The sequence below is a fragment of the Pelobates fuscus genome, chromosome 9 (assembly GCF_036172605.1).
Source record: "Pelobates fuscus isolate aPelFus1 chromosome 9, aPelFus1.pri, whole genome shotgun sequence".
Classification (NCBI taxonomy): domain Eukaryota; kingdom Metazoa; phylum Chordata; class Amphibia; order Anura; family Pelobatidae; genus Pelobates; species Pelobates fuscus.
In genome coordinates this window covers 21,940,463-21,966,153 of record NC_086325.1, presented here as the reverse complement: position 1 = coordinate 21,966,153, position 25,691 = coordinate 21,940,463, and the positions used below count along the sequence as shown (strand labels likewise).

At 41.3% G+C, this 25,691-nt stretch overlaps 1 protein-coding gene across 1 annotated transcript in view; it reads left to right on the top strand.

The window, feature by feature from the left end:
• Positions 1-18,606, top strand: part of LOC134572483 (complement factor B-like) — a 99,408-nt gene extending 80,802 nt beyond the window's left edge. The window contains exons 16-18 of the mRNA XM_063431472.1: positions 2,039-2,171; positions 10,473-10,522; positions 18,214-18,606. Coding sequence (XP_063287542.1) covers positions 2,039-2,171; positions 10,473-10,522; positions 18,214-18,375 — 345 coding nt within the window. The 3' untranslated portion in view covers positions 18,376-18,606. The remainder of the gene's footprint in view (positions 1-2,038; positions 2,172-10,472; positions 10,523-18,213) is intronic.
• The last annotated feature ends 7,085 nt before the right edge of the window (positions 18,607-25,691 follow it).

Below are 25,691 nucleotides of genomic sequence, written 5' to 3'. Positions count from 1 at the left end.
GTTAGGCCACAAAAGTAAGTAATGATTTCGTGCTCTACCAACCCTCTTTAATTAAGTTTATAACATCTACACTATATACTTTGTGTTGTATAACTATGACTTGTGTAAAAATGTATATCCTAAACACACCTGATTACTCTAATTTCACAACACACAGCAAGAACAAGAATGTATACTAATGTCTATTTTCTCATCATTTGCCAAAAAAATCCTACAACTTGCAATTCCCATTGTTGTATTTGATACTAAATATTATACTCTTATTTTTGGACATGTATAACACTCAAATAATATGAATGTGCTTTGTGTTTATATTTGTTACTCACACCATACCTATTTACTGTATAATCACCACGTACAGAAAGAAAAAGAATGTATGTTTATGTTAATGACTATTTCCTTCACGATTGCTATGAATCCTGTAATATGCAATTTTCTTTGATGTATTTATTATTTGTTACTCACAAAAAGAATAAAAATCTTTAAATTAAAAAAAAAAGAAGAAAAACTACCACAACAAGAGGACAGTCTTAAATTAGAGGGACAAAGGTTTAAAAATAATATCAGGAAGTATTACTTTACTGAGAGGGTAGTGGATGCATGGAATAGCCTTCTTGGATGACATAATGTCACCACATTTGTTGTTTTGTCTCTGAATAAATATTTATTAAAGTATACGCACCAGAGTTAATATGTGTATGCGTATATAATTTGGTAATACACCACACTTTCCAGCTAAAGTGGTAGAGGTTAACACAGTGAAAGAGTTTAAAGGGACACTACAGTCTCTCTAGTGCTAACCCTGCCTGCTGTAAACATAGCAGTTTCAGAGAAACTGCTATGTTTACATTTGGGGTTAAGCCAGCCTCTAGTCTTCCGGACAGCCACTAGAGGTGCATCTGCGACGCTGGAGGCATTTAATGCCTCCTTCACGCAGAGCATCCATAGGAAAGCATTAAAAAATGCTTTCCTATGGACACTTTGAATGCGCGCGCGCGCAGCACTGTCGCGCATGCGCATTCCGCTCCGCTGACGTCAGGGTACAACAGTGTCAGGAAAACCGATTTGTTTTCCTGACACTATAATGATCCTTTAAGCATGCGTGGGATAGGCATAAGGCTCTCCTAGACTTAAGATAATGCCAGGGACTAATTAAAGTTTTTAGAAAATTGAGCAGACTAGATGGGCTGAATAGTTCTTATCTGCCGTCACATTCTATATTTTTATGTTTCTATCTATACACAAAAACTGCTTAACTAAGCTAAAGTTGTTTTGGTGACCATAGTGTCCATTTAAGGAAACAAAAAGCTTGTTTTGCAATTCATTGTCATGTAAGCTTATTTGGCTCTTCACCTAGTGTTCCCGCATGCTAAACATATTTTGTTAGTATCGTTTCTTGTCTACCTATTATACAGAACTGCAGCATATGTTGGTGCGATATAAATGATTTTAAATTATAATGTCACTAACTTTTCTACTTTACACTTAGCTGAAGTAGATGTTAAAGGGATCCTTTCCTGGAAAAAAAACAACTTCAGCTTTTTTTAAAAAAGATTACAATTGCTTTGCTAGCAAATGTCTAGATTTTTAGGATAACCTATTTAAAATAAGTTTTTCTCTCATCTGTCTCCCAATTCCTTGGCATCGGGAGACAGGGAGAGCCAGGAGAGCCACTGCTGGAATGGAGTGACATGAACAGGAGTGTTCCCAAGCAGGGCAAATAAACAAAGAACATGGTAAGGAGATCATGGTGGGGAGCGGAGAGCCATGTTAGTGCTGACACTTTCCTAAAATTTGAATGAGCTGGCTACTGCATCCCACCTGATTGAAATGTTTTACCAACGTGTAAACTTGGTGTTACTAAGCATTTTGCATTTCTAATTCATCTTTATGGGCTTATGGCATCAGCTAATTACCTGGTTAGCCATTCCGTTTTATAGCATAGTCATTTTACTGAAAAAAGACTGATCATTTAGTTTTCTGTTCCTGTTTGTTGAGCTTTTTTTGTACCCTGAATTTACACTGTATCATTCCACAGAGGTTGGCCTGCCTCCGAGCTACAGAACAAGTCAAGGAATTCAAGGATATAGCTGACATTCGTGACATGGTGACTGATCAGTTCCTCTGCACAGGGGGGACAGATCCACATGTGGAACCCCCAACATGTAAAGGTAATGCCTTCTATTTGTTTTACTTAATGTATATTTTCATGTATTTCTACTTGTATAGTTACATAGTTACATAGCTGAAAAGAGACTTGCGTCCATCAAGTTCAGTCTTCCTCACATATGCTTTTGCTGTTGATCCAAAAGATGGCAAGAAAAACAGTGTGAAGCACTTCCAATTTTGCAACAAACAAGGAAAAAAATCCTTCTTGACCCCAAAATAGCAGCCAGGTGACTCCTTGGATCAAGCAGCTATTACCCCACTAATTAGAAATTATATCCCTGTATGTTATGTTTTTGCAAGTATTGATCCAGATTAAACATCTGATAAACATCTGATAAAACCACCTCTTCAGGCAGAGAATTCCATATCCTTATTGCTTTGTTGAATGTAAAATTTCCTTACCGCCCACCAGTGCTGCAGTAATTGGTGGGAGGTTTGAAAAAAAACAAAAAAAGTACTTAAATTAATCTATTTTTTCCCCTTTTTTTCTATTCTACTTTTTTTCTATGTGTGTGTGTGTGTGTGTGAATGGTGCTGTGTGTGTGAGGGTTGCTGTGTGTGAGGTGCTGTGTGTGTATGAAGGGTGCTGCGTGTGTGTGAGGTGGAGCAGTGTGGGAGGGGCAGTGTGTGTGAAGAGTGCAGTGTGTGTGTGTGTGAAGAGTGTGTGAAGAGTGCAGTGTGTGAAGGGTATTGTGTGGGTGAGGGGTGTTGTGTGTGTGTGTGAAGGGTGTTGTGTGTGTGTGAGGGGTGCAGTGTGTTTCTTAGAGGTGATGTGTGTGTGTGTGAGGTGTTGTGTATGTGGGGTCTTCCAGGCCCTTCCCTCCCTCTGCTGGAACTAAGTGCCAGTGGGCCGGTGAGGGAGATCTTTGATCTCCTCACCATCATGAGAGGGCTTACCGCAAGACTCCAAAAGAAGGCAAAAAACCCAGTCTGAAGCGCTTCCAATTTTGCAACAAACTAGGAAAAAATTCCTTCTTGACCCCAAAATAGCAGTCAGATGTCTCCTTGGATCAAGCAGCTATTTCCCCACTAATTATAAATTATATCCCTGTATGTTATGTTTTTGCAAGTATTTATCCAATTGCAGTTTAAACATCTGTATAGACTCTGACAAAACCACCTCTTCCGGCAAAGAATTCCATATCCTTATTGCTTTTACTGTAAAAAAGCCTTTTCTTTGCCTTAGATGAAATCTCCTTTCTTCAAGCCTAAATGTGTGACCTCGTGTCCTATGTATAGCCCTGTTTATGAATAGATTTCCAGATAATGGTTTGTACTGGCCCCGAATATATTTGTATAATGTTATCATATCCCCTCTCAGGCGCCGTATTTCCAAACTAAAGAGATTTAAATTTTTTAACCTTTCTTCATAACTAAAATGCTCCATTTCTTTTATCAATTTTGTAGCTCGTCTCTGCACTTTTTCTAGTGCCATGATATCTTTATATTCAAGGTGTGGTCTTACCAGCGATTTATAAAGAGGCAAAATTATATTTTCATCTCGAGAATGTATGCCCCTATTTATACATGACAAAACCTTACTGGCCTTAGCAACGGCAGATTGACATTGCATATTGCTACCTAATTTGTTGTCTATAACAATTCCCAAATCCTTCTCGTGTGTGGTTATTCCTAGTTCACTACCATTTAGGGTGTAAATTGCTTGTGCATTCTTAACCCCGAAGTGCATTTTTCTACGTTAGAGCTTGGTTGCTTCATCTAAGTGTTGCTTCTAAGTGTCTGTGGTTGGAGATATTCTGGAGAGTTTTACAGAAGCTTCAACTGTCTAAGAGTTGTGCTAAGAGTTTTCTTTTTTACTGTTACAGGTAAGATTCATCTGTAGGAAAAGGTTACTGATTGCACAAGGTTTGATTTCCTGTTGGTAATTATAAGGCATTTGATTAGATTAGTTAGCTACTTGCTATTGATTGCTGTGTAAATTAGCTATTGTTTGCTAATAAGCAGAGGCCTACCCAGGTGTTAAACATTCCTAGTGGGAGGTGATTTTAGGAGTATATAAGGGCTGTTGTCATTAGCTTGGCTAATAGAGCTTGGTTGCTTCATCTAAGTGTTGCTTCTAAGTGTCTGTGGTTGGAGATATTCTGGAGAGTGTTGCTTCTAAGTGTCTGTGGTTGGAGATATTCTGGAGAGTGTTGCTTCTAAGTGTCTGTGGTTGGAGATATTCTGGAGAGTGTTGCTTCTAAGTGTCTGTGGTTGGAGATATTCTGGAGAGTGTTGCTTCTAAGTGTCTGTGGTTGGAGATATTCTGGAGATAAACTGGAGGTAATCTGAGGTATTCAGGAGGATAAATAAAAAGTTAAGATTCGTTTGATTTAAATAATTGATCTCATTGGAATGGCAGACTTAGTTCAGTGTAATAGTTGCTTTGCATTTGTTTCACGTTCCACTTTTTGGAGGTTCTGTTGTTGTCTAATCTGTAGACAGTTCTCTATCTTGCGGCAGGAGATTGTATTTTTGAAGTCTGAGATTTGTAAATTATCTGGTAAACAAACTCAGGCTGGAACTGCTGCAAAGCCACTGCCGCAGAGACATACTAGGAATGGCAGATGGATTACTGTAGGATCTGGTAGACTTAGAGTTGTGGATAAAAGGCATATTGCACAGTCTGTTGTTCTACATAATTCATTTTCTGCACTTTCAGAGTGTAATGGTGTCATGGAGACAGGCACTGAGGCTAGTGGTGTTGTGCAGAGAGGCACTGAGGCTAGTGGTGTTGTGCAGAGAGGCACTGAGGCTAGTGGTGTTGTGCAGAGAGGCACTGAGGCTAGTGGTGTTGTGCAGAGAGGCACTGAGGCTAGTGGTGTTGTGCAGAGAGGCACTGAGGCTAGTGCTGTTGTGGAGAGAGGCATTGAGGCCAGTGGTGTTGTGCAGAGAGGCACCGAGGCTAGTGGTGTTGTGCAGAGAGGCTTGAAGACTATGGTGAGGCCTAATAGAAAGCAGTTGTTGTTGGGGGATTCCATCATAAGAGGTGTGGAGATGGACAATGGTGGTCTTGTGAGGTGTCTTCCCGGAGCTACTGCTCACAGAGACAGGAGACGTATCTGTAATATTGTTAAGCAAGCAAAGCAGGAAGGGGAATTGGATGTACTTGTCCATCTAGGGACAAATGACTTGGCTTGCAATGAGGTTTCAGAGGTTAAGGAAGTTTTTAGTGTTTTTGCCAATGATATACGGCAGGTTGCTTCCACACTGTCATTCTCTGAAGTTCTGCCTGTGCATAACACTCAAAATGACAGGCGGATGCGTATTAGGGACTTTAACTTGTGGCTTGGTGAATGGTGTCGGGAGCAAGGATTTGGCTTTATTGCTCATGGTAGCTCTGTTTGGAATGGAAATAAACTGTACAAAAAAGATGGTTTGCATCTTTCTCAAAAGGGAACAAATGTTCTCAGTGAGCAGTTCAGAGGTTTTGCTAAGATGTATTTAAACTAGGAGGGGGGGGCAAAAGGGTGATAAAACATCAGTCCAATTGTCCCCCAAAACAAGGACAGAAGGTGCCTGTAGCAAGTGTGTTAAAAAATGATAAGCTTAGAGTCATGTCTACAAATGCTCGCAGTTTAGGGAATAAGATCCATGAACTTGTGGCAATAATGGCAACTGATAGTGTAGATTTAGTTGCTGTTACTGAGACATGGTATAATGAGAAAAATGACTGGGACATAGCAATACCAGGGTACTCTTTATATAGAAAAGACAGGGAAGGCAAGAAAGGGGGAGGGGTGGCCCTGTATGTGAAGGATAGCATAAAATCTAGCCTAATAAAGGTTAGTGAGACGAACATAGAGTCTATTTGGGTTACGTTAGAATTTGGTAATCACACAGTAATTCGTGTAGGTGTGATTTATAGGCCCCCAGGACAAATTGAAGAGTTAGATAATCTACTAGTTGAAGAAATAGCTAAAATGACAATGAAGGGGGAAGTTATCACCATGGGTGACTTTAATCTTCCTGATGTGAATTGGAAAACAAAAATAGCTACATGTGCCAGAAGCACACATATTCTAAACTCCCTACTGGGATTGTCTCTAAAACAAGTCGTTGAGGAGCCAACTCGTAAAGAGGCCATACTAGATTTAGTGTTAACAAATGGAGATTTGGTATCAGATATTACTGTAGGTGAAAGTTTAGGATCCAGTGATCATCAGTCAGTGTGGTTTAATATAAGAACAGTGACAGAGTCACACCACACAAAAACAAAAGTTTTAGACTTTAGAAAAACAGACTTTTCTAAAATTAGAATATGTGTAAAGGAGTCATTATCAGACTGGAGCCATTTAAATCGAGTCCAAAAGAAATGGGATTATTTAAAAGTTGCACTACTGAAGGCAACAGAAAATTGCATTAGGCTTGTCAGTAAAAGCAAAAAATTCAAGAAACCACTGTGGTACTCCGCAGATGTGGCCAAAATAGTAAAAAACAAAAAGTTAGCATTTAGTAATTATAAAAAAACCCAGAGTGAGGAAGACAGAATGACCTATAAGATTAGGCAGAAAGAGGCTAAGCAAGTTATAAGAGCTTCCAAATCACACACAGAAGAGAAAATAGGACAGTCAGTTATAAAGGGGGACAAAACTTTTTTTAGATACATAAATGAGAAAAGAAAAGTAAAACAAGGATTAGTTAGATTAAAAACAAAAGAAGGAAGGTATGTAGATGAGGATAAAGGTCTAGCTGACTGCCTCAATGAATATTTTTGTTCGGTATTTACAGCTGAAAATGAAGGAAAGGGACCTCTGTTAAAAAAAGGATAAATGAGTCATTTATTACACGTGAGTTTACAGAGGAAGAGGTTCTATTTCAACTGTCAAAAGTAAAGACAAATAAGTCAATGGGACCTGATGGAATACACCCAAAGCTATTAAAAGAGCTTAGTGGTGTACTAGCAAAACCATTAACAGATTTATTTAACCAATCATTGTTAACAGGAGTAGTCCCAGAAGATTGGAAGTTAGCGAATGTTGTGCCCATTTACAAGAAAGGTAATAGGGAGGAGTTGGGCAACTATAGGCCAGTAAGCCTTACTTCAGTAGTCTGGAAAGTAATGGAAACCATGTTAAAGGATAGGATTGTTGAACATCTAAAAACACATGGATTTCAAGATCAGAGACAACATGGGTTTACTTCAGGGAGATCATGCCAAACTAATCTTATTGATTTTTTTGATTGGGTAACTAAAATTATAGATCAGGGTGGTGCAGTAGACATTGCTTACCTAGATTTCAGTAAGGCTTTTGACACTGTTGCACATAGAAGGCTTATCAATAAACTGCAATCTTTGAGTTTGGATTCCAATATTGTTGAATGGGTAAGGCAGTGGCTGAGTGACAGGCAACAGAGGGTTGTAGTCAATGGAGTATATTCGAAGCTTGGGCTTGTCACCAGTGGGGTACCTCAGGGATCTGTACTTGGACCCATTCTCTTTAATATTTTTATTAGTGATATTGCAGAAGGTCTTGATGGTAAGGTGTGTCTTTTTGCGGATGATACTAAGATATGTAACAGGGTTGATGTTCCAGGAGGGATAAGCCAAATGGCAAATGATTTAGGTAAACTAGAAAAATGGTCAGAGTTGTGGCAACTGACATTTAATGTGGATAAGTGCAAGATAATGCATCTTGGACGTAAAAACCCAAGGGCAGAGTACAGAATATTTGATAGAGTCCTAACCTCAACATCTGAGGAAAGGGATTTAGGGGTGATTATTTCTGAGGACTTAAAGGTAGGCAGACAATGTAATAGAGCAGCAGGAAATGCTAGCAGAATGCTTGGTTGTATAGGGAGAGGTATTAGCAGTAGAAAGAGGGAAGTGCTCATGCCATTGTACAGAACACTGGTGAGACCTCACTTGGAGTACTGTACACAGTACTGGAGACCATATCTTCAGAAGGATATTGATACCTTAGAGAGAGTTCAAAGAAGGGCTACTAAACTGGTTCATGGATTGCAGGATAAAACTTACCAGGAAAGGTTAAAGGATCTTAACATGTATAGCTTGGTGGAAAGACGAGACAGGGGGGATATGATCAGGGGTGTATTTGCCGCGAGGCAAACAAGGCATTTGCCTTGGGCGGCATTTTCCAGGGGGCGGCAAAAAAAGCCGCCCCCAAACGCCCAGGGCAAATGCCTTGTTAGCCTTGCGGCTAACAGACACCCTGGGCTGGTGGCTGCTGGGCGGGCGGGCGGGCGGCTGGCGAGGGAGCACTTCCTCTGAGCTGTCTGCTCAGCTCCCTCGCGCGCCGCAGAGTGAGGCTGGGAGCCGGAATATGACGTCATATTCCGGCTCCGCCTCCCAGCCTCACTCTGCGGCGCGCGAGGGAGCTGAGCAGATAGCTCAGAGGAAGTGCTCCCTCGCCAGCAACCAGCCCAGCAGCCCGACCGGCAGCCCCACTAGACCCCAGGGAGAGGGAGAACCCCCCCAGCATTCCCAAAGGTAAGGAGGCTGGGGGGGTAAATTAAAAAAAACAAAAACGAGTTAATGTGAGTGAGTGTGTCTGTTAGTGTGTGTGTGTGTGTGTGTCTGTTAGTGTGTGAGTGTGTCTGTTAGTGTGTGTGTGTGTGTGTGTCTGTTAGTGTGTGAGTGTGTCTGTTAGTGTGTGTGTGTGTGTGTGTGTGTCTGACTGTGTGTGTCTGTTAGTGTGTGAGTGTGTCTGTTAGTGTGTGTGTGTGTGTGTGTCTGTTAGTGTGTGTGAGTGTGTCTGTTAGTGTGTGTGAGTGTGTCTGTTAGTGTGTGTCTGTTAGTGAGTGTGAGTGTGTCTGTTTGTCTGTTAGAGTGTGTGTGTGAGAGTGTGTCTGTTAGAGTGTGTGTGTGTCTGACTGTGTGTGTCTGTTAGTGTGTGTATGTCAGTGTGTGTGAGTGTGTCTGTTAGTGAGTGTGTGAGTGTGTCTGTTTGTCTGTTAGAGTGTGTGTGTGTCTGACTGTGTGTGTCTGTTAGTGTGTGTATGTCAGTGTGTATGAGTGTGTCTGTTAGTGAGTGTGTGAGTGTGTCTGTTAGCAGCTAACAGACACACTCACACACTCACTAACAGACACACTCACTAACAGACACACTCACACTCACTAACAGACACACTCATACACTCACACACACACACTGACAGATACGCATCCATTAGCTAACAGTTAGCTAATGGATGCGTATCTGTCAGTGTGTGTGTATTTAGAAGGCGGGGGAAGGGTTGGGTGGGGGTGGCGGGGGGGGGGGGTGGGGGTGAGGGGGGCGCCTGAGTTTTGTCCTGCCTAGGGCAGCACAAAACCAGGATACACCCCTGGATATGATAGAAACATTTAAATACATAAAGGGAATCAACACAGTAAAGGAGGAGACTATATTTAAAAGAAGAAAAACTACCACAACCAGAGGACATAGTCTAAAATTAGAGGGACAAAGGTTTAAAAATAATATCAGGAAGTATTACTTTACTGAGAGGGTAGTGGATGCATGGAATAGCCTTCCAGCTGAAGTGGTAGAGGTTAACACAGTAAAGGAGTTTAAGCATGCGTGGGATAGGCATAAGGCTATCCTAACTATAAGATAATGCCAGGGACTAATGAAAGTATTTAGAAAACTGGGCAGACTAGATGGGCCGAATGGTTCTTATCTGCCGTCACATTCTATGTTTCTATGTTTCTATCTGCCATTTTAGTGCCCAGTCCCCCAATCTATCCAAATCCCTCTGCAGCAAAGCAATAACCTGCTCACATTTTATTACTTTACAAAGTTTTGTGTCATCTGCAAACACTGATACATGGCTTTCAATGACCATTTCAAGATCATTTATAAATATGTTACATAGAAGCGGTCCCAAAACAGAACCCTGAGGGACACCACTTACCCCTTTTGTCCAGCTTGAAAATATACTATTAATGACAACTCGTTGTACTCTATCCTTAAGCCAATGTTCTACCCAAGAACAAGAATATTCATCTAGACCAAATTATTTTAGTTTGAAGACTAACCTATTGTGAGGAACCGTATCAAATGCCTTGGCAAAATGCAAGTAGATCACATCCACTGCAACACCCTGATCTATACTTCTACTTACTTGTATATTATTTCATTGCTTCCATTTCTCGCCTACATTTGTTTTCCATTTCATTCATTGTTCTTAGTCCCTCTATGCCCATAGAACACATTATTTTCCATTAGAATCCCGTGATTCCCATGAATCCTTCACTGCATTAATTCTATCCTATATCACACATAATATCTGCCACTCGGCTTTTTCCTTGATTTGTCTGACTTCTCAATACTTACCTGTTCCATCGTATCCACTTGTTACAGGAGATTCTGGTGGTCCCCTGATCATTGAATATAAAAAACGATACATTCAGGTAAGACAATAACAAGGCATCTTTCTATCTGTATGTCTGTCTCTGTCTGTTTAGCTGTGAGAGATAATTTCCCCATTTTTTTCTCTTTGGAATTTGAAACTATAAAATCCAGTAGACTTGCTCGTGGAGAAACAAAAATGGCTTGTCAGAATCATTTGTTTCTAATTTTTCTTGGTTCATCTAAATTTACATTAATGCAGAAAACTGGTGTATTATTTTTATTACAAGCTTGAAGGGACACTCTGAACAAATGAATGTCAAAATATTGTGTGCTAATGTGGAATTATGCATTCAGCTTTAGCATAGCTTTGAAGATCAGAATGACGGTGAGTGTCATAAATTGTTTGACAGCTTACCCTACGATAGCTCCAGGGACTCCTGGCACAATAACCACTACAGCAGTGCTTATGGTGCTTAGAGTAACCCTTTAAATGGGTGTCCAACCTTTTGGCTTCCCTGGGACGCATTGAGCACACAGGAATTGTTTTGGGCCACACATCAAATATATAATACAGATAATGTATACAAGTAATATAACTTTAAAAGCTCTTTTCTTAATGTTGATATTGTAATTATTTAGTAGATAACTCCCTTATTTGTTAACCTTATGTGGGATTGGCATATTTACCAACTTAGGGAGCTAGCTACAAAACACTGACACATGTATATACATAGGCACACATAATGGCACACACACACACAATCAATCAATCAGACCTATACACACAATCACAAATCTATACACACACAATCATAGACACACACACAATCACAGACCTATACGCACAATCACAAATACACACACACACATACAATCACATACATACACAATCAATCACAGACCCACACACATACATTTACAGACCTGTACAGACAATCCCAGATATACCAACACACAATCACAGACCTATACATACAATCACAAACCTATACACACAATCATACACACACACACACCTACACACAAACATGCAATCACATACAAACCTATACACACAGAAAATTACACACCTAACCACAGATATACAGACCCACACACACACATACAATCACATACCTATACACCATCACATACATACACATACAATCAGACCCACACACACAATCACAGACCCACACACACATACAATCACAGACCCACACACACAATCACAGACCCACTGTCACGTCTAAACATTTGTTATGAAGGAACACAACTGCAGATTTCGTATAGTTTGAATATTTATTATAAAAAGTAAAAGGTATTGACTTTAATTCCAATTTACAGGTACTGTAGCTTTAAGTAATAAACGATAACTGAAGTCCACAATTATAGGCACTGTAGCTTTAAGTAGTAAATGATAACTGAAGTCCACAATTACAGGCACTGTAGCTTTAAGTAGTAAATGATAACTGAAGTCCACAATTACAGGCACTGTAGCTTTAAGTAGTAAATGATAACTGAAGTCCACAATTACAGGCACTGTAGCTTTAAGGAGTAAACGATAGTAAATTGCAGACACTGAATCAATAAAGAGTCTCTTAGTAGAATCAACGGTATAGGTGATAAGCAGTCACAATAGCTGTTCCATAGACTTTAACCGAAGCAAGACAGATGCAGCTAACTGAGATAAAGTATGAGTTGAAGTTAGCTGTAACGGTTTTGTATTATCGAAGGATTTTGGAGACAGAAAATAACAGCTTGAGATGCAATGCTTATCACAGAGGTTTTACTTAGCTTCCGGCACATAGAACACTGGTTCCCGAGATCTCCTCAGAGGCGTTTATCCTGGATGGAGAGTGTTAAGCTTTTAGTTGTGGATGAGGAGAGGTGAAGGGAACTTGCAGAGTCTTTCAGTCCGGTCTGGTAACAGAGGTTTTCACAACGAAGTTGTAGCCGGTTCGTGAGTACGGAACGTAGTTCAATAATCCAGCCTAGATCAGCTGGTGCAGTCAGATTAAATAGGCAGACCGTGTCATAAAGGGGTGTGGCTAGGCTCCGTGGAACCAGGAAGTAAGAGGATACCATAGTTAAGGCATGACAGTACCCCCTCTTTAATGAGCAACCTCTGGGTGCTATTGACTTGGTTTAGAAGGGTAACGCTTGTGAAATTTGGAAATCAATATGTCAGCATGAACGACAGAGGAGTTTTCCCATGTATCTTCATCAATTCCATATCCTTTCCATCTGATGAGGTATTGTAAGGAGCCACGATGGATCCTTGAATCCAGTATACTTTGAATTTCGTATTCTTCTTCACCCTGGACCAATATGGGATCAGGAGAAGTAGTGACATTTCTTTGGAAAGGGTCAGGATGATGAGGCTTCAACAAGGACAATTGATTGGATCTTTGGCATACAGAACAAGATTTGACATAAGATTCGATAGTTTGGTCTTGACGAGGCCACCAACAGTATCTTTTAGACAATTCAAGGGTCCTTTTCATACCTGGATGACCTGCCAGAGGAGAATCATGAATAAATTCAAGTACTTTAATTCTGAAAGAGGGAGGTACATAAATCCGGTCTTTAAAATAGTAGAGACCGTTTTTCTTGGATAATTTCATTGATTTAGGAAGTTCAAGAGCATCTTCACTGAGACCTTTAATGTCGTCTATAAGAGAAGATAAGATTCCAATGACTTTAGGCAAAGGAGGTTCTTGAGGAGTTTTGTGTTGAGAAAGGACAGCTCCAATTGCAAATTCCGAAGCATCCGTTTCAAGGACATAAGGATATGAAGGATTTGGAAGTTGAAGGATAGGAGCTGTTGTAAACTTTCTCTTTAATTCACCAATGACTGTAGGAGGAGGAGACTCCAGTTCGGTGTCAGAACAACATGAGGTTTTAGCTGGTTCTTTCGTAGACTGAAGAATTGGAATTTGCTGTAAACATGTTTCTTTACAATAATGTGAGTTAAAGGTGAGAGAGAAAGGAAACCATGAGATTTGAGGGTTGTGGTTCCTTAACCAGTTGATCCCTAATATAATAGGAACAAATGGTGATGAGATAACATCAAATATAAGACTTTCCGTATGAGTATGATTGATGGTTACTTTTAGAGGGACGGATTCATGAAGTATTGGTCCCGATGAGATGAGGGACCCGTCAATCACTTTAACAGGTACAGAAGTTCTTTTACGAACACAAGGAATTTTATTCTTTGTTACAAAGGCTGAGTCGATGAATACTCCATTTGCACCGGAATCGATAACAGCCTTGGTTATGATTCTTTTATTGTCCCACTGTAATACAAGAACGATAGGGGACATTTGAGTATTTGCTGTAGAGGGAAGTACACTTAGGATGGAAGAGGCATGAGACTGCCTTCTGCCTTTTATCCGTTTTAATGAAGGACAATCAGAGACTAAATGAACTTGAGAGGCACAATACATGCAGAGGTTTAACATACGTCTTCGATTTTTCTCTTCAGGAGTGAGGGGACTTCTTATTATCCCTATTTCCATAGGTTCGATTGGTTCAGATGGGTTGTCAGGAGGCTTTGGAGCCCCTATTTCCATAGGTTCACTTGGTATGGAATTCTTATCTGGAGCTTTTGAGGGAGTGAAAGGTTTGCGGTCTTTTGAATGTGAAAGGGCTTTTTCGGCCTTTCTTTCTCTTAATCTTCTGTCAATGCTGATTGATAGGCGAATTAGAGCGTTCAAATTAGTAGGGAGTTCTGTTCTAGATAATTCATCTTTTACAGCTTCCGATAAACCAATTCGAAACTGGTTGCGCAATGTGATGTCATTCCATTGCGTTTCTATAGCCCATCTTTTGAATTCAGCAATGTAATCTTCAACGGGTCTATTTCTTTGCTGTAGTGTTCTGATTGTTAAATCAGCTGTAGCTTGTTTGTTAGGATCTTCATAGAGAAGAGACATGGCTTCAAAAAATTCATCTAGTGAATTTAAAATGGGGTCATCGTTTTCCAGAAAGGAATGAGCCCATGACATAGGTTCACCTCTTAGAAAGGAAATAACCGAACAAACTTTAGTTCTTTCTGTAGGATAGGATCTAGGTTTCAAAGCAATTAAAAGTTTGCAAGAGTTGAGGAACTCCCTGTATTTTGAACGATCTCCATAGAACTTTTCAGGGTTACACACAGCAGGATCACTAGCAGAGTGCAGAGTAGTATGAGGAGTATGAGTTTGTAAATCTCTGATATAAGTGAGAAGTCTTTCGTTAGTAACTTGCAGGTCTTGCACACTTTGGGCTAGTGCATTAACTCTTTGATTCAGCGTAGTTATAGTAGAATCGAAATCTGCTGGATCCATTACAAAGGCTGGATTATTCTGTCACGTCTAAACATTTGTTATGAAGGAACACAACTGCAGATTTCGTATAGTTTGAATATGTATTATAAAAAGTAAAAGGTATTGACTTTAATTCCAATTTACAGGTACTGTAGCTTTAAGTAATAAACGATAACTGAAGTCCACAATTATAGGCACTGTAGCTTTAAGTAGTAAATGATAACTGAAGTCCACAATTACAGGCACTGTAGCTTTAAGTAGTAAATGATAACTGAAGTCCACAATTACAGGCACTGTAGCTTTAAGTAGTAAATGATAACTGAAGTCCACAATTACAGGCACTGTAGCTTTAAGGAGTAAACGATAGTAAATTGCAGACACTGAATCAATAAAGAGTCTCTTAGTAGAATCAACGGTTTAGGTGATAAGCAGTCACAATAGCTGTTCCATAGACTTTAACCGAAGCAAGACAGATGCAGCTAACTGAGATAAAGTATGAGTTGAAGTTAGCTGTAACGGTTTTGTATTATCGAAGGATTTTGGAGACAGGAAATAACAGCTTGAGATGCAACGCTTATCACAGAGGTTTTACTTAGCTTCCGGCACATAGAACACTGGTTCCCGAGATCTCCTCAGAGGCGTTTATCCTGGATGGAGAGTGTTAAGCTTTTAGTTGTGGATGAGGAGAGGTGAAGGGAACTTGCAGAGTCTTTCAGTCCGGTCTGGTAACAGAGGTTTTCACAACGAAGTTGTAGCCGGTTCGTGAGTACGGAACGTAGTTCAATAATCCAGCCTAGATCAGCTGGTGCAGTCAGATTAAATAGGCAGACCGTGTCATAAAGGGGTGTGGCTAGGCTCCGTGGAACCAGGAAGTAAGAGGATACCATAGTTAAGGCATGACACCCACACACACAATCACAGACATATCCACAGACCCCCCCCCCCCCCACACACACACACAGACAATCACTGACAAAACATGCACTAAAATCACACACATCTAGTACTAAAGAGGTCCACCCAGCCTCCCTACCTTGCTCAGGGAGGGCTGGAATGGATCCTCTGCTCTTGGTGACAAACGGTTGCTGCTGGGCTGGGACCTCTGCGTTCTTCCTGCCCAGGCCCCCCATGCGCCCCCAGCAGTGATGCCGATGGCGGGATGACATCATATCCTGGCAGCCGGCTCACTGCAGCGCACAAGAAGGAGCTGTCAAGGAGGAGCACAGAATGGAATGGGCTCCCTGCCTCCCATGCTGCCCTGCAGCGCGGACGGCAGCCGGGCCACACTGCCAGCAGTCCTGGGCCTCATGTGGACTACATGACAGGTCTATAGTCGCCATTTGGGCAGTCGGAATCCAGGACAAACCACCCCCATAACCTAACCCAATAATACACAGACACTAAGTGGTATGGGGAAATTTGTCCACAGCTTTATTAACCAATAATTATAATAATAATAATAATAATAATAATAATATCGATAATAAATTAACAGGTAAACATGGGTCATTGCCCCCTATACTCCGCCCCCTCGCATCCTGTTCCTTCGGCTACCATACAAAAGGCAATGACCCCCATATAATAACACATATATACATAATTATAACATACACCAACTTTATATCAAAGTGCCAACCACCATTAACCACGGCAGGGGTATACCCGGATACCCCTGCCCCACCAGGTTCTGAGCCACCTCCAGGACTCGAAACCTCTCAACCACCGATGACCACAATCTGTTTATTCCACCTCACGTTCATCCAGGGGAGCCTATTTCCTCTCCTTCAGCTCCCCGTCCCGCCGCTGTAAAAGAAACGGGTTAAATAAACACAAAACAAACAAAGGGAGGGTGGGTGGGACAAACTCGACCAGGTAGGAAGTTAGAATGACTCACCTAAAATGGCTGCTCATTTAAATAGCCAATCCCACTTACCCATAATTCCAACCCTCGCTTACTTCCTCCTAAGCCCGCCTCCTAACCCCTGTCAAGGCCTTTTTCCGCTTAGCTGCGCTCTAGCTACATGGGGCTACAGGCCGTTGGTTGGACACCACTGATTTAAAAGCTTGCAACAGACCCTTACATTCCGAGTCTAGTTCTGTGAATGCCTTCAATAAAAGAAGCTCTAACATTTATAAATGCAGTATCAATAAATATTACAAACTAATATAGCCGAGTATGAAGAAATAGGGCAAGGATATTTGGAAAAGAGGGACAGGGGCGGGGAGGCAGGGAGGAAGTGAGGGGAGTAAAAAAAAAATGTATTTATAATAATCTAAAGAAACAACATGCCCGAGACACAAAAAGAACAAGGTTACAGTACCATAGTTATGATAATGGGTGGCATGTTTGTCTGTAAGATATTGTGTTCCAAATTAACATTGGTATGTGTGAATATTTTTTTAAGCTTTCAATCAGACGTTTTGGATATAGTATATATTTTTCTAGGTTATTTTGTTGTTAAAGTGCTTATTTGTCCTTTAGTTGGCTTAACTGATTGGCATGCAGTTGTTAGTAAAGGTTTGGTGGCATTTTTTGCACATATTCTCAACTCGGAGGAGGTACCTGTGGTGTTTGTTCAAACAAGGGCTGTTACACTGATCTGATAATTGAAAAAGCCATGCAGGTACAAAAGTATTGTAACAGTGGGATTGTATTGGTGTCAACATTGTTAACGACTAATAGACAACCATTTACATGTTGATAATAATCAAACAAGTGACTGTAATTGAACCCTTAGTAATGTGAACAGATAAGAGTCTCTTTAAAATGTTATATCTAGCCTTGTTGGATTACTCCAACCAACATAACCACTACAGTCCAGCTAAAAGTATCCTGGCCCTGTCTCCTGTAATTGGGCAAACTATTTTAGAAACGTACCCTTACCCTTACGCATCAACTGACTGCTCTTGGTCAATAAATGTAACTGTGCATAGAAGAATGTGAATAAATGACATTAGCCAGCCTGCAACTCTTGTCCTGGGATGATTAATGAGGCCCCAATGAAACTGCCTGAGATGTATTTATGAGGCAGAATAGGGATAAAACACTGAATGTGCTTAATAGCAAACCGCTGCACATACAGACTCCAGGCACCATGAATGCTTTAAACCACTGAAGTGGTCATGGTGCTTGGTATAAGCCTTTAAAAAGTAATGGCATCATTATAGTGCCATCTGTCATGGGCATCATTATAGAGGTGGAGAGACACTATTGTACCTGGTGCTATAACGTGAAGGGATAAAACAGCAATACAGTGTATCCTGTCCTGTAGGTTCAGGGAGAGTTAGGGATTATGGTTAGCAGGTGTTTATTGTTTAGTTGGCTTGTTTATGTTGTAAATGCCTTAATCCAGTGAACTATAGAAGCCATAGATGAGCTTCAGACTGCGCAGTGAGACGATATTCGAAAACTCTCACGTTTCCTTAATTCCCAATCTGTCTCCTGTCTCTTTCTATAGGTAGGAATTATAAGCTGGGGATCTGTGAACCATTGTAATGGCACCAAAAGGAAAACAACTCCTGTCCCAGAACTTTCCAGGGATTTCCATATCAGCATTTTGTCCATGCTGCCCTGGATAGAGAACACTGTGACAGAAGAACTTACCTACCTTCCCAAATGAACACCATGATCTTGGGTGATCTTGGACACAGCCGGGTGACTCTGTGATGGAAGGAATGAAAATGGAGCCATGTACTTTCTTTTTATAAAACAGCTTCCAAAAAAAAAATCTATATTTTGTGCTTATGACATATGTAGTAACAATTTAATAGTCACTTACAGTTTTGCCAGTAAAAGGTATGTGAGCTCAATTGTATATAAAATTATAATAAAATAATTGGTTATAAATAAATACATTGGTTATCCACTAATAGTAAGCACACGTGTGGAAGGTATCCAGAACTTTCAAAGTATATTATTAACTACTAGAAGCAGTGTTAGAAAGATCTGTCCTTTAGAGACTGGAATTTGCAGCAGAGAAAAAAAAAATCTCTTTTGGAATCTTAAAACAAATAAAATTTGGGGTAACTCTTTCCCAAAACGCAAGAAAAAAATCAAATGAAAACAGCCGCCTACTGACAATTTGGCTAAACTATAGAATTTGATTAGACAAAGACAAAACACCCAAAGGTGGATGTTTTCATATGTTTTTGCTGTCCTATATTTTTTGTTATTTTTAAAGTCATGAAATAACAGACCAGTATTAATCGGGATCCACCTGTGAGTGCTATCTTCTTCAATACAGGTAGAGCTGGTAGTATCTCCTCTTGCTACATTAATTAGCCTTGTCAAACACCATTAACTCCCAGTGCCCTGTCCCTTTTATTAAAAGGCACGCTGTAGGCACTTTAATAACTTTTTTGAACTTTATTGAAGTTTTCATAAAGTTTGCCGTGCTGGCCTCCCTCACCTCGCCCCCAAAACCCTGTACTTGCGCCGCTTCAAGCCTGACCTCCAAATTCTCTGGCTACGAGAGCCTGGAATATTACTTCCTGGTTCTCATATTGTAAAATACCGTGGTGTCATGTGAGCATGCACAGTGCCATCACAGTCGGCCATAATGAATCATTGTATTCAATATTCTCTAAGGCAGAATCTTAGGCGGATCGTGGCGAGCACTGCACATGCGCCTAAGGTGCCCAATGCTACTCTGAGGAGCATTGAGTTGGCCCATAATCCTGGAATTATATCTCCAGGATGATATCACTGTAAGAGGAGGCTGCGGCAGCACAGGGAGCGACTCTGCTGGAGAAAATGGGACTAATTTGTTTACATTTTCATTATTTAGTTTTTTACTTCTGTTATTATCTGTTAATATCTACAGTATTACTTAATAGTGCTTCGTTTTTCCTTCGAATATCAGCATGGCCCCACAAATAATGGATATGTGCCTGGTATCACAGTAACCCAGTTAGTTACAGCTCACGCTGATGTAGATTAATTTAGAAATAAACAAATATGTTTAAATGTCTCTGTTCCTGTCCAAATCTGAGATTAATAAATTGCGTATACGCAGAAGTAAATTCAGACTGACACACGGAGTTCAGGTTAAAATAACTTCGAGGAAATTTATTAGCATCTGAAGAAAAAGCAGGCTCGCAGGCCCTTATAAAGGTGAATTTGCATCATCATTGATTATCAAGATATCAGTAAATAAACATAATTAATTGGATATGTCAATGTCCACCCATCAATATGATTAATTGGCTCAAAAACTAAGTGGTTAGCTAGGTGTCCTCCCACCGAGAGGTGGTGTTGTTCTGGACACGGGTGTGGACGGATGGCTCAAGCGCCATCTTTCCCAGCACGAGGCTTACTCGGTGGAAAGGGGGGCTTGGGCGTCATTTTGCGTAGTTATTGATGGCAGTCTCGTGGTCAGGTGCAAGGTTCTTTTATGAATAGAACATTTCATTAGGCCGGCGTTCTCATGGCCTTCAAATTATACTATGTTGCAAATTACAGGAGATTCAGCAATTCCGGGGTTAGTCATGTCTTTAAAGAAAATACAGTCTCTATTCATCACACTAAATGCTGTTAGGAAATTCTGTCATGTAATGTGGACAAAATGGAGGGTCTGTCATGGAGGTGTGGGTTAAAATGGAGTTAGTGCAATATTCAACACAGATTCAATAGAAAATAAAGATTTTCAATAATTCTACATCAGTCCCCCCTATGAAATGTTAGATTCTAAAAGATAAACTTTATTAGTTAGTATCAGAAGACGTGTTAGCCCAAAGGCACAGAAACCCCGTGGCCGCTAGCTAGGTGTTATTGCAAAGTGCAATTCTGTCCCTTCATCTGACCCTAGTAGGCTAACTCATCCGTCTGCATGGCACTCAAACGCTTCACTACCATGGGTGGCCCATGATGGCTAACCCACCACTTCTCCACACGGTAGTCTTTTCCCATACAGACAGATGCTGTCCCTAAGCTGGTCCCTACCTAGAATTCTCGCACTTTATCAATAAAAGGGATAGTTTGCAGCGGTATACAGGGTGAGTTGAGGTCTTGGAAATCTTGGTCATCAACTGTGAGATGTGCGAAAGTGGGTGCCGCTTGGTCTACAGTCTTCAGGAGGAATTTTCTCAGACAAGGGAGGACACAACAAACGAGAAGAGCAAAGATAAAAAGAAAAATTAGTATTGCTATACCAATATGCATTAAAGCCTTTTGCCATCCTGTCATCCAACCAAACCATCTTTCCCAGGGATCTTTTATCCCAGAATTCCTTTTTAACTCTTCAGAGAGCTCATTCAATTTTTCTATGGCTAAAGTAACTTTACCATTAGGGCCTGTGTTTTCTGGGATGTAAGTACAACATGTCATGGTGTCGGGCAAAATTTTACATACCCCTCCTTTTTCAGCTAGAATCATGTCTAAGGCCATTCTGTTCTGGAAGGACATTTGGGATGTAGCCTGCAGATGTTCGGCTAAACCCTGGAGGGCATCCCTGGTGTAATTAACAAAGCGTTGTTGGTTGTAATAAATGTAATTTATCCAATTTAAATTCTTGTTTGCAGTAACTATGGTGAAAAGTGATTCAAACCCTGCAGCAACTTCATCTCTTGCTTTAAATTCATTGGGTACCCCCCTAGGCACCCCAATGGCATCAATGTAAATATGAGGGTCAAAACTGCCTTTTACTGGGGCTTCACGCTTTACCTTGGTTGGTGTGTGTTTGGACTCATGGGTGTCGGGGTGTGTGTCAGAGATAATATGTATAGGCATGATGGCTTTAGCCAGAGTACACTCCCCCCACCATTCCTTGTCCATCCTGGATCTTAGCTGTAAATCCCCACACAACCAGTAAATATCCCCCAATGACCTAGTATGGAATTGTAGAAGGTTCATGGAGACAGTTCTGTAGGTGGCACAATACCCTTTAGAGAAGTTACCCAAAAATTTACCAATTCCATCATAATTAGCATAACTGGTGTAATTACCTTTATAGACTGTAACACTATCTGGGGGTTTGACATCCTTGGCTAGAAGAGGATATTCTACTGTCCATGCTTTACATATGGACCTATTGAAATCGTAGTGGTAGGCAAAAAGACTCAAAACACATTCTTCTATATCTACCGGCAAGGTTAAAGGCACGGTGCCCAGGTGAGGCCGGGCACCGCCACACACATAGCAAGCGGTTCTGTTATGCTTGTTGGCATTATATTTCATCCATTCTAACCATAGATTAACATCATTAAAACCTGTTTCAGCGGCCATAGTATCTTCAAAGGTGGGGTTAGCAATGGCCATCATGTCTTTAAAGGACTGGATGTGTGGTTTTAATGGATTTGAGACCATATGGGTGGTCCCTTGCCACTCTGAAGAGTTGCACATATCTTTAAGGTAGAAATGCCCTAGCTTGTTATAGGAACCTTTTTTCCAATACATTCCCATTACATACTGGTCTGCATCTGTTGGACTGGGATGCTCAATATTTAGGATTAATTTCATTGGTATACCTCCTCCAGGCTTTCTCAGAGTCATTCTTTGGAGAAGGGATCTACCGTGATCATCTACCTTAGATAAGGCACTTTTTGGTTTGTAACCCCAGGCAGGCCCGGCATTCCATCCCGCCGCCCCCCAATGGTTACAATTGTGCCCCCATTGTTTGTCAACTACACAAACATAGGGGTCCTTTGAATGAGGGATATCTCTATAGATATTTTGAATTTGTGATGTAGGGAATGGGCATTCTACGATGTCACAGTAATCAAAAGTATAAGTAGCCACACGGGTACATGATGAATTGTACCAGAAGGTGTACCCACTGGCATCTTTGGTGATGGCTACTTGCTGGGCCTTAATTAAGCTAATTAAGGAGATAATGTACCAGAGGTACATGGTTGTGCGGTATCTGCTTCCTCTGGGGCAGGAGTCTTCTTGCAATGGGAAGCGTGGATCCAGTGTGGCCTGCCGGCCAATTTGACGGAGGTTGCAGTGATCAGGAGAACTTGGAATGGTCCGTCAAATCTTGGTTCCAGGGTATGTTTCCGCACAAATTTCTTGACCAGAACCCAATCTCCGGGAAGCAGGTTGTGGGTACCTGTATCCAAATCGGGATCTGGAATTGAAGAGAAAACTTGGGCATGTATTTTGTTCAAGGCACTTGCAAGTTCAGTTACATAGTCTACTAAAACATCAGTTTGAAGCTGCAACTGTTGCGGGTAATAACAACCTAGTCTGGGTGCAGTCCCAAATAGAATCTCATATGGGGATAGTGAGTGCTTCCCTCTAGGTGTGTGCCTAACGCTGAATAAAGCTATTGACAGGCTTTCTGGCCAGGGCATCTTTGTTTCTTGTGACATTTTTAGCATTCTGGCTTTTAGAGTGCCGTTCATGCGTTCCACTTTGCCACTACTTTGTGGGTGGTAAGGGGTGTGAAAGGCTAGGGTCACTCCCAGAGCAGTCCAAATTTCTCTAGTCACTGTTGCTGTAAAGGCTGGGCCCTGGTCGCTTCCAATGACTTCTGGAAGTCCAAATCTACATACAATATCTGCAAGTAGACGTTTTGCTGTTGTCTTGGCAGTGATATTGGCCACTGGGTAGGCTTCTGGCCAGCCTGAAAACATGTCCACTATTACTAGTGCATATTCATGAGGCCCACTCTTGGGCATTTGTATATGATCAATTTGAATTCTCTGGAATGGGTACATGGGCTTAGCCAGGTGTTTTGAGGGCACTTTGGTTGGCTTCCTGGGTTGCATTTTGGGCAAATGACACAGGCCCTACAGAAGTTGTTGATCAATGTTGTGATTCCAGGTGCTTCATAATACTTCTGAATGAGGGCAGCCATTAAGTCTTTTGACAGATGTGCAGGTCCATGTGCCCATTGGACAACTGCTGGATATACATTTTTAGGAAGGCAGAATCTAAAGTTGTTGTAGTATATTCCGTCCTTTAAGACAGCTCCTTTCTTCTTCCATTTCTGGATTTCTTCGGGGGTAATTGCAGCTTGCTGTTCCCGCAAAATTCTTAGGTCAGTAGGAAGGGTCTGCAAGGTAAAAATAGGAATTTCTTCGTGTCCGGACACTTCTTCATCCACTTCCTGCAAATTTCTTGCTGCTTGCTTAGCAGCCTGATCAGCCAAATGGTTGCCCTTTGCTTCATCTGTATCCAACTTCCCATGTGCCTTGACTTTCAAGACGGCCACTTCTTCAGGGAGTAGGAGGGCATCCATTAGTTCCTTGATTGCAGAGCTGTGTTTGACTGGTGTACCGGCAGTGGTAAGAAATCCTCTTGTCTTCCAAATGAGGCCGAAGTCATGTGCCACACCCAGAGCATATCTTGAATCTGTATAGATGTTGGCACGTTTTCCTTCGGAGATTTTGCATGCTGAAGTCAGGGCTTGTAATTCAGCTTCTTGTGCAGACATTGCTGGTGGTAGAGATGATGACTTGATAACTTCATCTGTTGTGGTTACGGCATATCCTGTGTGGTATTTTCCTTCTTCATCAGCATACCTTGAGCCGTCCACAAACAGAGTGAGATCAGGATCTGTTAATGGATTCTCATGTACAGTTGGTAAGTGTATTGTTTCCATTTTCATCTGTTCAAAGCAGTCATGAGGTGTTTCTGGGTCATATTCATTCACTATGACCAGATCTTGAAATTCATTTTCCAGGAAATGGCGTGGCCATGCTTTAAGAAGGTCAGTTGTTGGGTACTTGGCAATGCCATTTTCCTGAAGCTGTGATTCATCCATGGTGGCCCACAATTTTGCCATGGGCCCAAGATCATTCCATGATTTTGTTTTCAACTTGGTAACAGGGACATGTGGAATAGCAGTATCCCAATGACGATACAAGTAATTGAGTTCTGGAGGTAGTTGGATCAGGACCATGCTATTGCCGTCAGAGTCACAGTAGAAGTCCTGAGCAGTGAGTTTCACCTCCACCCAATGATAGAGCTCATCTTCATAGCAAGGTTCAGGAGTGATGTTTGGCTTGTACCACATGGTACAGAAGGCATAATCTGGACCCTCACAGAGAGGTGTTCGTTCTTTATAAAAGGTTAAATCAGGATGCATTCTCTTGATGGTACCAGCGAGAAGGTAGATGTAGGTTTCATCCATGATAAACCCATAGTAGATACCCCCCTCAGGGAGTGGAAGAAGAGTGGATGGATTAAGAACTTGACATCTTTGAATGGTAATGTTGTCAGGTAGCAGGTGATGACACTGTAGACGTAGGTGTCTGGCAGGAGACACATGCTTGAGCTGAACTTGGTTGATGATGGCAGAGATGTCATGAGGGGCCAATACAACCAGAGGGTGGCCAAGGACCAAGTCTGCAGTTCTTTCAATAAGTTCTCTTGCAGCAAAAACAGCCCTAAGGCAGGAAGGGGTCCCTCTGGCCACGATATCCAGCTGGCAGGAGAAAAATCCAATAGGCCTCTGGCGGCCTCTTAAGTCATTTGTTTGGGTAAGGACTCCTGTAGCATGGCCTTGTCTTTCAGAGACAAATAATTTGAAGGGTTTGGTATAGTCTGGCAGGCCCAGAGCAGGAGCAGATGCAATGGCACGTTTTAGAGTATGGAAATTGTCCAGTGCTTCATTGGTCAGGCAGAATGGGTCTGACTTGAGTGCATCATAGAGTGGTTGCATAAGCAGAGAGGCTTCTGGGATCCATGTGGCACGGCCTCTTTACTAGATTCTGACTCCTTTCAGAGTACCACCACAGGGAATTCATTTCCCATTAAATCCCTGATTGGCTGTCGCACGGATTTTGTAGTATATTTACTGCAGTGTCCGTGCGGCAGGCAATATGTGGGACGCACCAAGAGATTGCTGAAAGTCAGATTCATGGAGCATCTAAATAATATTAAAAAGCGTCTCACAACCCACTCGGTTCCATTACACTGTCAGTCATGTCCTGCATTTAATTTTAAACATTTTTTGTGTAAGGGCATTGAATATATCCCCCTCACTGGAGA